Source organism: Megascapheus bottae, chromosome 1 (genome assembly GCF_031878675.1).
Source record: "Megascapheus bottae isolate mThoBot1 chromosome 1, mThoBot2.hap1, whole genome shotgun sequence".
NCBI classification, from domain to species: domain Eukaryota; kingdom Metazoa; phylum Chordata; class Mammalia; order Rodentia; family Geomyidae; genus Megascapheus; species Megascapheus bottae.
In genome coordinates, this window is record NC_143509.1 from 64,530,329 (window position 1) to 64,543,623 (window position 13,295).

Sequence of the window (13,295 nt, forward strand, 5' to 3'; positions counted from 1 at the left end):
AAAATATATGAAAAAAAATTTAAAAAAAAAAAGAAATGCTTTGAAGACCATTATTAAAGTCCAAGGGGTGACTGATTTAGATATACTGTATACATGAAAGGACATGTTTAAGTGCAAATGCTCCTATAAAGCTGTTTGATGATTTAAAAAAAGAAAACAATATTTAATTGACTAAGCAACTTATTGGAAAAGTATTGTGCATTAAAATCTATAAACTTTAAAGCTTTTTCTTTACACTCACATTTTTATTTTATTAAAAATAACTTTATTGTTATTATTAAGGTGTTGGACAGAGAGGCTACCATTTCAGGCAATGTACACTCACATTTTCTTTTTACACTCACATTTTTAACAACAACAAAAAAAGATATATAGAAAAAACACTAAAAACTAGTAATACCAACACAAGCCAGACATCATAAAATAGCATTTGAATAATTATCAAATTTACAAGATCAATCTTAGATGATCTCTTCTCATAGAGGTATTATTATTCCAGACCTATAGCTGCTATGAAATCAAATCTTTTAAGAACATACATTTTTGTCCACCTATGTAAATTTTGTTCTTTAAAATATCTAGAAAAGTCTTTAATGAAATTATGAATCCTTACTTTTGAGATGGGTATATATTACTTACCAGGTCCAGAGACCCCATGCACATAACCAAATGCACTTTCATTATCTTCATCAAGTATTTTCGGTAGCTTAGAGAAATCCATCATGTTGATTCACCTAAGGCAAAAAATAAAAGGTTATTATTATTACAGATCCTAAAACAACAGAACTATTATTATAGATAGGCGGCTAACTCATCTTCAGGTATTTTTTATTTAATCCTCCTTGGCTTAACATCTTAACATATTAAATAAAACTCTTACCATTCATTTAAAAATAGCCTCATTCCTACATGTTGTGTGGCTATATATGCTAATAAAATTCTATCTACATGTTTCATATTTCATAGGAAACATCAAGGTATTCAGAAGAAATTATGAATAATTTCCAATGACTTATTCTAGTCCTATAATGCCCTGTCTCTCTAACTTCCTCTCCAATTATTAATCATTCCACATAGCCTCAAACTGGTGTGTAGGCTGTTCTCTCTGGAGTGTTCTCCTAGACATCCAGCTAAATACATCCTTCAGGTCACTTTTCAAAGGTCACTGTCTTTCTAAGTCTGTTTTGCCTATCTATTTGTGACACCTACCTTCTTTCCTGACTTTTTTATTATTGTATTTTTCACAATGTAACTATATATAATATATATATATATACACACACACACACACAGACATATTTTATCTAAAATTTATCTTGGCCTTTTGGCTAAAATCAAATGTGATTTATCTACAAGTATTTTTTCTTGCTCAGAACAGTACAGAACAGTTTAAAAAAATTCACTTCAACCTCTAACCTTATAGATGTACACTCTGAAAACTCAACAGATTATCCATATCCAAACAAAATCAGTGACAAATCTGAAAAGGCAGAATACAGAGGAATTTTAGAGTAGTGAAGATGTAGGATGCTATAATGAGCCAATACATAACATTATTCATTTTCCTAAGCATACAGGATACAAATGGGAGAACTCTAACATAAAAGACTTCAAATAATACGAGGTATCAATGAAAGTGCCGTTAACTCTAGCAAGTATATTACTCTGTTGGATAATATTGGTAAAGGAGGAGGCTACCCTGTATTTGGTAAAAGATATATGGAAAATCCATACCTTCTATTCAAAATTACTGTTAAGTTAAAACTGCTCTAAAAATAAAATGTTTTTTAAAAAAGCTACAGTCAAGGGGCCGGGAGTTTTGGCCTAGTGGTAGACTGCTTGCCTAGCATATACAAATACCGGGGTTCAATTCCTCGGTACCACATACATAGAAAAAAGCTGGAAGTGGTGCTGAGGCTCAAGTGGTAGAGTGCTAGCCTTGAGAAAGTCCAAGGACAGTGCTCAGGCCCTGAGCCCAAGCCCAAGACTGGCAAAAAAAAAAAAAAAAAAGAAAGGAAAGAAGGAAGGAAGGAAGGAAAAGAAAAGAAAAGAAAAAAGGAAGGAAGGAAAAGAAAAGAAAGAAAAGGGGAAATTAGCTTATTGGGACTTTTGCCTTCCTCAAGATGAGGAAGTCATTTAGTAAAAGCAGGGATGAATTAAAAAAGACATAAATACAAAGGCACAAAACAGGATTTTCTAGAAACTACAAAATTATAGGGAGGAAAAATAAAAGAGTAATGGAATACTTCAAGCAACAAGTATAAGGAGGCTTATAAGGAGGCTTTAGGTTCAATCCCTACTATCACCACTATTTAAAAAAAAAAATCAGACTTCAGAAAAGTCAAAGATTTTCTTTGACATCAAAGAATCACTTGATGACCATCCAGACTCACTTCCTCCTTAAATATAGTATTTCCTCTATAATATTCATGATACATGGTCATCTGTGGAAACATCATGAGATCTTAAGTCAGCGGACTTGGGATCATACTCTGGTTCTATTAATGACATGCTGCAGGAAAACATGAACAAATCAAAATCTCATTATTTTAAAATACCTAAAATCTTGTCTCTTAAATCTCTTAATATCTTTAGCTTTTTAAAAGCAAGAATAGGGCCGGGAGTTTGGCCTAGTGGTTAAAGTGCTTGCCTAGCATGCATGAAGACCCGGGTTTGATTCCTCGGTACCACATACATAGAAAAAAGCCGGAAGTGGTGCTGAGGCTCAAGTGGTAGAGCTCTAGCCTTGAGAAAGTCCAAGGACAGTGCTCAGGCCCTGAGCTCAAGCCCAGGACTGGCAAAAAAATAAATAAAATAAAATAAAATAAAAAATAAAAAAATAAAAAAAAAGAAAGGAAGGAAAGAAGGACTATCTGTAAAAATAAATAAATAAAAGCAAGAATAACGTTACCAGTTATTCAAGCTGTGATTAAATCACAAAACAATCTGCAAATTTAAGTGTTATTTTTAAAGTATTCCTTGTAAAACATAAAATGTTCACATGAGATGCAGTACTCAGACCCGCCATCAAAGAACAAGAGTGGAGGTAATCCACAAAAAGCCAATAACTGTCTGCATCTTGGGGTCAGCTTCAGTTGCAATGGTCTGCCTTGCCCAGTCACCCCCTTCCCAGGGCAGCCTGGACCTGGCAACTGAGCAAAGAAGAGCCCACATTGGATAGTCTCACTCATTCCTTTCTCCCTACTGGATAGGGAGAAACCTAGAAATTTCAGCATAAGGACCAGCACAAAAAAAATAAAAAATAAAACCTAGGCATTGGACTGGGATTGTGGCTTGGTGCTAGAGTGCTAGCTTTGAGCAAAAGAAGCTCAGGGACTGTATCTAGGCCCTCAGTTCAAGCCCCACGACTGGCAAAAAAAAAATTGCCTTTCAGCAAACAAATTATGTTGCAAGATATATTATGTTAAAAGTTAATCATTGGCTGGGCACTGGTGGCTCACACTTGTAATCCTAGCTGCTCAGGAGGATGAGATCTGAGCATCAGGGTTTAAAACCCTGACACAAAAAGTCCATGAGAATCCTATCTCCAATTTAACCAACAAAAAAAAACAGAAGTGGTGCTGTGACTCAAGTGGTGAGCACTAGCCTTAAGCTGAAGAGCTCAGGGACAGTGAATCATAATGAATCAAAAGTGAATCATAATGGTGGTTCGCACCTGTAATCCTAGCTGCTCAAGGAGCTGAGATCTGAAGAACATAGTTCAAAGCCAGCCTAGGCAGGGAAGTATATGAGACTCTTATCTCTCATTAACCACCAAAACAAGACAGGAAATGGAGTAGTTACGGCTCAAATGCTAGAGCTCCAGCTTGGAGCACAAAAAGTCAGAGACAGGGCTCCGAGTTCAAGCTGCGGGACCCACATACACACATGCACATGTGTGTGTGTGCAAGCACACGAACTCCCCCCCCCCCCAACACATACACAAAAGTTAATCCTCAGCCAAGCCTGGAAGATCATACTTCTGCTACTCAGGAGGCAGAAATTAGGGGGATCATAATTAGAAGCCAGAGGGCAAAAGTTATTGAGATATAATCTCAACCAACAAGCCAAACATGGCTTGGAGCCTATTAATTCAAGGCATTCAGGAGTATAGGTAACTAGAGTGTAAAGCTCGGTAAGAAAAGGATGCAATGCACATGGCAAGGAGCCATATATCTGGAAACTCAAAAAGTAAAAAATGGCTGCAGCATGTGGTAGAATGCTGCCAACTGAATCCCAAATCTCTGTGATACAAATTCTATAACATGATTTAACACTGTATGAAAATTGTACAGGCCATTTAATAACTGCTTAATTTTGCAAATGCTGTTATTCTTGCTGTTCTCAATCATGTAAAAATACATGAATACTGGGGTCAGAAATGTAGCTCGATGGGAACACTAAACTAACACTCTAGAGACCCTGAGTTCAATCACCAGCATCAGCCAAGACAAGTAAACAAATAGATCCAAATCCCTAAATTTGGAAAATATCTACTGCATACTTTCATGAAAAGTATGACATATGCAGTTTCATTTATAGAAAAAAATCAGTTTCATTACATTAAAATTAATATTTAGCTGTTTGACTCTTATTTTAAAAATAAGTCACAGCTGGGTGCCAGTGGTTCCTGCCTATAGTCCTAGCTGCTTAGAAGGCTGAAATCTGAGGATCGTGTTTCAAAGCTAGCTCAGGCAAGCAAGTCTGTGAGACTCTTATTTCTAATTAATAACCAAAGAAAGAAAAGAGAGGTGGGGAGGGAGAAAAGGAACTGTGATTCAAACGGTAGAGCACTAGTCTTGAGCAAAAAAGCTCAGGGGCAGAACCCAAGTCCTGAGTTCAAATCCCAGGACTGGTACAAAAAAGCTATCCCTCTACAAGTATTTGTGAAAGCCCCTCAAATAACTGTGCTATAGCACAGGAAAAATCTAGAAGGCAGCACAGGCAATCATCTGACTAATGAATCATCAGCCTCTCCCACAGGCACTGCGGAACACAGTGGCAAATAACAGCAGGCTGCTTGTATTTTCCTTCCACTTTGTAAGGTAGACGCCATGGATGCCAAATGTCACTATTCCAGAAATGGTTCGTTTTACTACTGGAGTTTTAGATGATGATGCTATCTTGAACAAGGAGAGATAAAAGCTAAATACTAAAGTTCCAAGGCAATATGTATTAAGTAAAAAATTTAAGTCACTTCTTTGATAATGAATTTTTTGTTTTGTTTTGTCAGTTGGCGGATGGAATTCAGGGCCTGAGCACTGTCCTTGGGCTTTCTCAAGGCTAGAACTCTACCACTTCAGCCACGGCACCACTTCCAGCTTTTTGCTATGTATGTGGTACCAAGGAATAGAACCTGGGTCTTCACGCATGCTAGGCAAACACTCTACCACTAGGTCAAACTCCTGGCCCCAGTGATATACTACTTTAATGAGACACTTTAAAACTACATCCTATCTAATTCATTAAAGGCTGTGTCTAGAAATCATTGTGGGTTTTGGTGGTGGTGGCAGTGGTGACTGGTAGTGTTTGTGGGCATCTCAGGTCTCCCACTTGCTAGTCAGGCATCTACTGCTGAGGCATGCTTAAGTCTCTTTTCTGCCCTAGTTATTTTAGGATAAAGTTTCTCTTCTTTCTTAGGCCCATTCCTGAACTTCTATGATCTCCTTATTTTATTTTATTTTTTTATTTTATTTATTTTTTTTTTTGCCAGTCCTGGGCTTGAGCTCAGGGCCTGAGCACTGTCCTTGGACTTTCTCAAGGCTAGAGCTCTGCCACTAGAGCCTCAGCACCACTTCTGGCTTTTTTCTATGTATGTGGTACCGAGGAATCGAACCCGGGTCTTCATGCATGCTAGGCAAGCACTTTAACCACTAGGCCAAACTCCCAGCCTGATCTCCTTATTTTAGACTTTCCATCATAGCTGATATGACAGGAATGCAATACCAATGCCTAGTTCCTTCCTTGGAAATGAAGTCATGTAGATTTTTCTGTCCAGGTTAGCCTGGAACTACAATCCTATGTAGTTGGTACTTGGCTAGAAATCAGTGTGCTGTTTGTTTCTTAAAAGCACAAATAATCTAGAAGATTAAAATCAACTGCCTTTGTGTGAATGTGTGCTGGTACTGTAAATTCAACTCACAACCTCACATTCTTACTTGGCTTTTCCAACTCTGTGCTAGAGCTCTATTACTTAAGCCACACCTCTACTACACTACCTTTTTGTTATCTCCAATTGGAGATGAAGTATCTCAAGACTTTTGTGCTCTAGATGGCTTCAAACTTCGATTCTCAGATCTCAGCCTCCTGTGTACCTAGGATTATAGCTGTGAAGCACCAGCACCAAGGAACATTTTCTATTACTTTGTTACCTACCCAAATCAATTTGACATTCAACATATGCGATGGTCAAATCAGGATAGTTAAAATTTACATCTTCATTTTTTTCCTTTAAATGTTTAAGAGAGTTTCTTACTATCTAGCCCAAGCTGGCCACTACCTCAACCTCCTGAGTGCTAAAATTGCAGATATGAACCCTTCATGCTAGACCTCCATTTTCTTATTTTCACACACAAATTACCTCCTTAGATAAGGACAGCCTAACTATACTTGGTAATTTACAGAATTCCAATTGAGAATACTTATTATAAAGCACTGTACTATAAGCTAATCATTTTGTGAAGTATTTTCCTATTCAATCCTGTTGAATGTGTAGCTATAAACTTCTTCAGAGATCCTGAACTAAATAAATGTACTGGATATACCCCGAAATTCTCATAGAATAAACTGAATTAAACTTCATAAAAATTTCAAACTCCTATTCCTTGAAAGACATTGTTGGAAAAGACAAGTTACAGTCTCAAATAAAATACTGACAAAGCATAAATTGCACCCACCCACAAGTGGGTGCAATAAGGGCGTGCCTCTCATCTCAAACTAAACATGAGGCAGAGACTGGGAACAACCTGGTTCCTTGCCAGCCTGGGTGGCAAAGGTAAGAGGCTCCATCTCAAAGAAAGAAGCATGGTTTGGTGGCATATGCCTGTCATCCTAAACTAAAATGGCTGGACACAAGAGTTCATAACTGTCATCACAGTAACAAAGGAAACAACAAATAGAGGATCACAGTCCAGGCTGGTCTGAGTATAAAGCAAGACCCCATGTCAAAAATAATCAATGCAAAAAGCAACTGGCAGAATGGCTCAAATAAAAGAATACCTACTTAGAAAGAATGAGGTCCTGCGTTCAAACCTCAGTAACCACCAGAACTGGTGGATCTAACTGTAAGAAAAAGAATTTCAAATAACGCATTACATAATTTTATTAATAGTGGCAACTAATTTGTGTGTGTGTGTGTGTGTGTGTATGTGTGTGCCCTCAGGGGAACCTGAACTCAGGGCTTGGGTACTAAGTCCCTAAGCTTACTTGCTCAAGGCTAGCACTTTACCACATGAACCACAGCTCCAATTCTGGCTTAGAGATGAAATCTCACAGACTTTCTCCCCTAGCTGGCTTCAAACCACAATCCTCAGATCTCAGCCTCCCCCTCCATAGTTAGGATTATAGGAGTGAACCACCAGTACCAGGCAGTAGCACCTAATCTTAAAGCTTTTAATACCTTCAGATAAAAATACTAGATACACAATACTATATTTTACATACATATTATTTATACATAAATATTTTCTATGCACTAAATATAAAAGGTATATTTAAATAAACAGAAGACCTGCATTTTATTCTAGGAAGAGAAGAGAGTAGAAAAACTTAAAATTCTTGGCTGGGAGCATGGCCTAGTGGTAGAGTGCTTGCCTAGCATGCATGAAGCCCTGAGTTCAATTCCTCGGTACGATGTACACAGAAAAAGCAGAAAGTGATGCTATGGCTCGCTCAAGTGGTAGAGCACTAGCTTTAAGGAAAACCCAAAGACAGTGCTCAGCCCTGAGTCCAATCCCCAAGACTGGCCCCCCCCAAAAAAAAAGGAAAGAAAGAAAAAAAGAAAATAATTCTCTACAGAAATTAAATGTAAAATATTCTTACTAGTTATTATTCTTAATAAACTTATAAAATGACTAAGTTCCTTCATATTTATGACAAGAGAGCTGACATTAAATAGCATATTTAACAAAATATACTATATATCTACTATATATATCTTAGCAAAATACTTTCCTTAAAGCAAAAAGACAAACTTCTGTGAGGATTAAAACTAAGCATGCACTCATGATAACTATGCTTCAATTACTATTTAATTAACTAACACTTTCCATTGCAAGCCCATGAATTCTTGTGAGTTATCCATTTATGTAAGAAATACTTTAGTTCATGTTGCTGTTTATTCCCTATGTTCCTTTTCTGATTCCATGAGGATGTAATTAAGATATAGAGATATTTGATTTTTTAAATGGCAAAAACTCTTAAAGTAATCATAGCTACTCAGGAGGCTGAGATCTGAGGATGTAGGTTCAAAGCCAGCCCAGGCACAGAAGTCCTTGAGACTCTTATCTCCAATTAACCACCAGAACTGGAAGTGGTGCTATGGTTCAAAGTGGTAGAGTGCAATCCTTGAGCTGGAAGAGCTCAGGGACAGCGCCCAGGCCCACAGTTCAAGACCCATAACCTACAAAACAACAGCAACAACAAAAAAAGCAAAAACCTTTCACAAAAGACTCTTACTGTTCTGTTTTCCATAATAGCATCATTTCAAATTCTATGCTTCTATATATCTCAAACCTTTTGTTCAAAAAAGGGACATTAGTAGGCTAATCTTTATATACCCTTTAGATAAGTCTCCTATAGAAAGTCAGTATATAAACTGAGAATGGTGGTACAGATCTGTAATTTCAGTCCTTGAAAGCAGAGGCAGAAAGATCAACAGTGAAGGCCAGCCTGAGTTATAAAGACTCTTCATCGCCGGGTGGGGTGGCTCACATCTGTAATCCTAGCTATGCAGGAGGCAGAGATCTGATGATCTAGATTCAAAGCCAGCCAGGGCACAAAAGAACCTGAGACTCTTATCTCCATTAACCTCTAGAAAACGGAAGTGGGGCTTGGCTCGAGGGTAGGGAGGTAGCCTTGAGCTGAAGAGCACAGGGACAGTAACCAGGCCAAGTTCAAGCCCCAAGCCCCACAAATAAACAAAACAAAACAAACAAAAAAACTGCATCGAAACAAAATAAAAAAATACAGTATATAAAATCCAAACAGATGTGATTCTCTTTTTTTTTTCTTGCCAGTCCTGGGCTTGAGCTCAGGGTCTGAGCACTGTCCTTGGACTTTCTCAAGGCTAGAGCTCTACCACTTGAGCCTCAGCACCACTTCCGGCTTTTTGCTATGTATGTGGTACCGAAGAATCGAACCCGGGGCATTGTGCATGTTAGGCAAACACTCTACCACCAAGCCAAACTCCCTAATTTCAATTTTTGAAATTGCTAGTGACCAACAACTGTAGTCTCAGCACCCAGGAAATTGAGACAGTTACAATCATGAGTTTGAGGCCATTGCAGGCCATGCAGTAAAATCTTATGGGATAGAACTGAATATGAATAATCAGTGTATCCTAGGTCTGTTAGGAGGTAGAGTTAAAATGTATTCCTAAGTCTCTATGATGGGGAAAGTTCCCAGGTTTCAAACCCTAGCCCGAACTTCACTTAAAAGTCCATATGACTGAGGTGTTATAGCTGGAATGTATGTACTGTCTTCATTTAGTACAACTCACCTCTCTTCCCTTTTCTTCTACATTGGAGGGCAGCTGCACTTATCAAGTAATCTTACATGCTGTGGAACTAAACTGGTAATTACACTAATAAAATCCATGAGGTTTATATCCATTCTACTGACTATGGTTTGGGAAATTATTATTCCTGACATTTAAATTTTTTTTTAATTTAAAAGCTAAAAACCTAGTATACAACCTTAGAAGGAGTATGATCTGACAGAACTAAAATGGTTTGTGGTTTAATCTCCTTGTTTTGATTGTTCAACATGCATTCAATTAGTAACCGATCGGGCAGTTTGGCATTCTTGTGAAGAAGACAACAATGAAGAAGTAATCCTTGAACTCTTAGGAGCACTATAGTTCTGCCCATAAAAATGTGCCAAGAAGTAAGAAGAGAGTAGTATATTATGTAGTAGTCTATAGTACTAAGTGGCTACCTGATCCCAAGGAAAAGTGGTGATGATAATCTGTGAAGGAAATGAAAACAGGAAAGATTTCAGAGTAAGAACACAAATGGGGATCTTATGTATTACTTAATGTTGGGTTACTGTACAATTTCCTAAATAAATGTTAAGATTCCCATGTTGGAACAGCCATAAACTTGTCCCAGAAATGTCTTACAATGGGCTGAGATTGGCTTAGTGGTAGAGTGTTTGCCTAGCATGCATGAAGCTCTTTCTGGGGTGGATTCCTCAGTACCACATAAGCAGAAATAGCTGGAAATGGTGCTGTGGTTCAAGTGTTAGAGTGCTAGCTTTGCGGGGGAAGGAAGAAAAGAAAAAGAAAGAACAAAAAGTGCCCAACTCAGAGTTCATGCCCCAGGACTGGCACACCAAAAAAAGTCTTACAAACTTCAAATCATAAAGCCTCTGTATGTGAGGGTGGGTGAGAGAGGGTAGAAAGAAAGTGCAAGAGCAAGACAGACAGACAGACAGACAGACAGAGGCAGGATATTATCCCAGCATTTTAGTCATCAGTTGCCACTAATCTTCAAAATTTCAGTCAAGTTATTACTTTCTTAAGTTCCCTAAAACTGAAGAAATTGTGAAGTAAAACTGCAGACTCATTCCACATCTTCCATATTGCCATTTTCCCCCTCTAGTACTCAGTGCTTTTGTAGCTGACCTTCTCTTGACTGTTTGGGTGCATCTGGACAGAACTGGTTTGTGCAAAGTTAAGGAATTCTTATTTGATGGAATGTCACCTGGGCAAGGAAACAACATGTTTTTTTTTCCTCTCTCTTCTCTAGGGACCAAGGAACTGTATTCTAGAGAAAAGTAATAAATGACATACTATAATTTTAAATAGGCAGCATCCATATAAACTTATCAACAGATTAGTTTTTCTCCAGTAAAAGTATAAAATACTAAAATTGTATGATTTTCTTTATTACTTGGCAAAGCAAGATCAAGGTTATGTTTTCTGGTAAAGACTACCAAATAGGTCTGCTTAACAGTTTTATTAAATTTTAGGATTTTAATTTTCAACTTGTCTTAACAAAATAAGACCAGTTTATTGTAGATAATTTTGGAGACATCAAAACTAACAAAAGTCAGTCTCATTTCATCCCTCAAAGATGATTTCATATTCCTCACTTTTCAGCTGACTTTTTTTGTTGTTGTTTTTTTTTTGTTTGTTTTTTGTTTTTTGCCAGTCCTGGGCTTGGGCTCAGGGCCGGAGCACTGTCCTTGGACTTTCTCAAGGCTAGCACTCTACCACTTGAACCTCAGCACCACTTCTGACTTTTTGCTATGTATGTGGGGTACCGAGGAATCGAACCCGGGTCTTCGTGCATGCTAGGCAAGCATTCTACCACTAGGCCAAACTCCCGGCCCCCTTCAGCTGACTTTTTAACAGATTGTACAATTACATTGATAAGGAAACTAAACTTTAACTGCAAATATGATGTTTCATATTAAGAAGACATATAATCTAAATTTTTAAAAATCAAAGCTGTAATTTTATAAGGTCTTTCAACTTAAAAAACAAATGACGTTCTAAGTTTGCAGACAAACAAAAGAATTCAACTCCAAACTGAAAAACACTCTTTAGTAAAACCCATTGTTTGAGGTCAAAACATTGGCTAATATGTTACATATAAAATGGCAGTACACTGGTTGGACAAAAATCCTGGCTAACCAATTTTTGTATTTTGACAAAATACTATCCAAAAGTAACAGAAGGGGTCACCTCAAATTTTACAGAGGTGAGAGCTAAGGAGGGACTTAATTACTTACCAGATAAGACTACTAAATTGGTCAAGATGACTGGAAATAGCAATTAAGTATGATTTTTTAAGGGATGACAACAATGTAAAAGAAGTCAAAGGCAGTAAAGAAGCAAGCAACACGTATATTCAATCTTTTTTGCCTTTAAGACAGTTAGAAAAAAAATTTTAAGTGATTTAATTATATGCTCAGCTCAACCAGTTTCCCAAGAATTACTTTTCCTTCAGGAAAATCTAGTCACTTTCCCACAAACCAGTCTAGGCCCCCCGCTTGCTAATCCGGCAATACCATCTTTCATTGCCTCTTCATTCAATCTAGACTGTCGCATTATTAACACGCCTTTTTTTGAGCACAGTGAATGTTTATTTCTTCCGGCATCTTTTCTTACACACCCTTTTAATCTTCCCATACCTTTTATGCTTCCACCTGAAGCCTGGGATCACTCAAAGCACCTCTAGCAAAAAAAATGACAGATAAACCCCTGTATCGACTGAGAAAGCACATTCGTGAGGAAGCTTTCTCGTGACTCGCAGTGAGGGCCATTATCAGTGACATTCCCTCCTCAGCCTGTCTCACCAGAGAGGCCTCTGCCATCCAGGGTTTTGCCGATCCTCCTGGCTCACCCGATTAAAAGTCTTGGCTAAAAATCTGAGCATGTATGGAATAGGACCCGGAGGCTCCGTTGCAGAACCCGAGGGATCTACTAACACGAAGCTGCAAAGAGTCCAAATCGGGAACCATAATGGCCGCACTCACTCTCAGACCCGAGAAAGGTGGGCATCTCCACCTCCCCAGGTAGACTGCAGGCCCCTGATAAGGAAGGGTCGGGGGTCAAGAGACCTGGAGAAAGAAGCCAGCTTCTGACCAGCGCAGTGTGACAGAGGGAAGGAGCCCGAGCCCTGAGCAGCCAAGGCCACCGTTCCCCCTTTCCCGTCTTTAACCTCCGCCCACCCCTACTCATACCCCCAACCCACCCCGCAGTCGCCAGTTACCGGCCGCCGCTCACCTGCAGAGGCGCGAGGTGTCAGGACCGCACCGACCCCCGGGACTCAGAGGCTCCGTCACCGCGGGAGGGGAAGTCTTCAGCAGCTGGGGGCGGGGCGGACAGGGTAGTCACGTGACACGCAGAGCCCCGCCCCTCCCCTCCCGGGCGCAGTGCATCTCGGGGGTTGGCACTTCCGTAGACCACCCGGGCATTAGTTCTTTCGTAATTAAATAAGTAAACATCTTTTTTTTTTTTTTTCGAAGGCTGTGTGGTCAAATGTAGAGCAAAAGTGTAGGGCAAGGGTTAAAGAGCACGGCGAAGGAAGTGACGTTTACGCCACAAGCTAGGGACCGGAAATAGCGAC

The 13,295-nt window shown here is 38.9% G+C and overlaps 1 protein-coding gene across 5 annotated transcripts in view; it reads right to left on the reverse strand.

The window, feature by feature from the left end:
* Positions 1–13,057, reverse strand: part of Atp6v1a (ATPase H+ transporting V1 subunit A) — a 39,203-nt gene extending 26,146 nt beyond the window's left edge. Inside the window, exons 1-3 of one of the 5 annotated variants that reach the window (XM_090346223.1) lie at positions 12,953–13,017; positions 10,156–10,185; positions 640–734 (exon numbers count right to left, since the gene is read on the reverse strand). In XM_090346223.1, the coding sequence (XP_090202349.1) occupies positions 640–724 (85 nt within the window). In that variant the 5' untranslated portion in view covers positions 725–734; positions 10,156–10,185; positions 12,953–13,017. Of the gene's footprint in view, positions 1–639; positions 735–1,416; positions 1,485–10,155; positions 10,186–12,357; positions 12,487–12,522; positions 12,664–12,952 lie in introns of those variants that run through there. The other 4 variants (XM_090346216.1, XM_090346250.1, XM_090346242.1 and 1 more) reach the window with 4 other exon arrangements.
* Between the last annotated feature and the right edge of the window lie 238 nt (positions 13,058–13,295).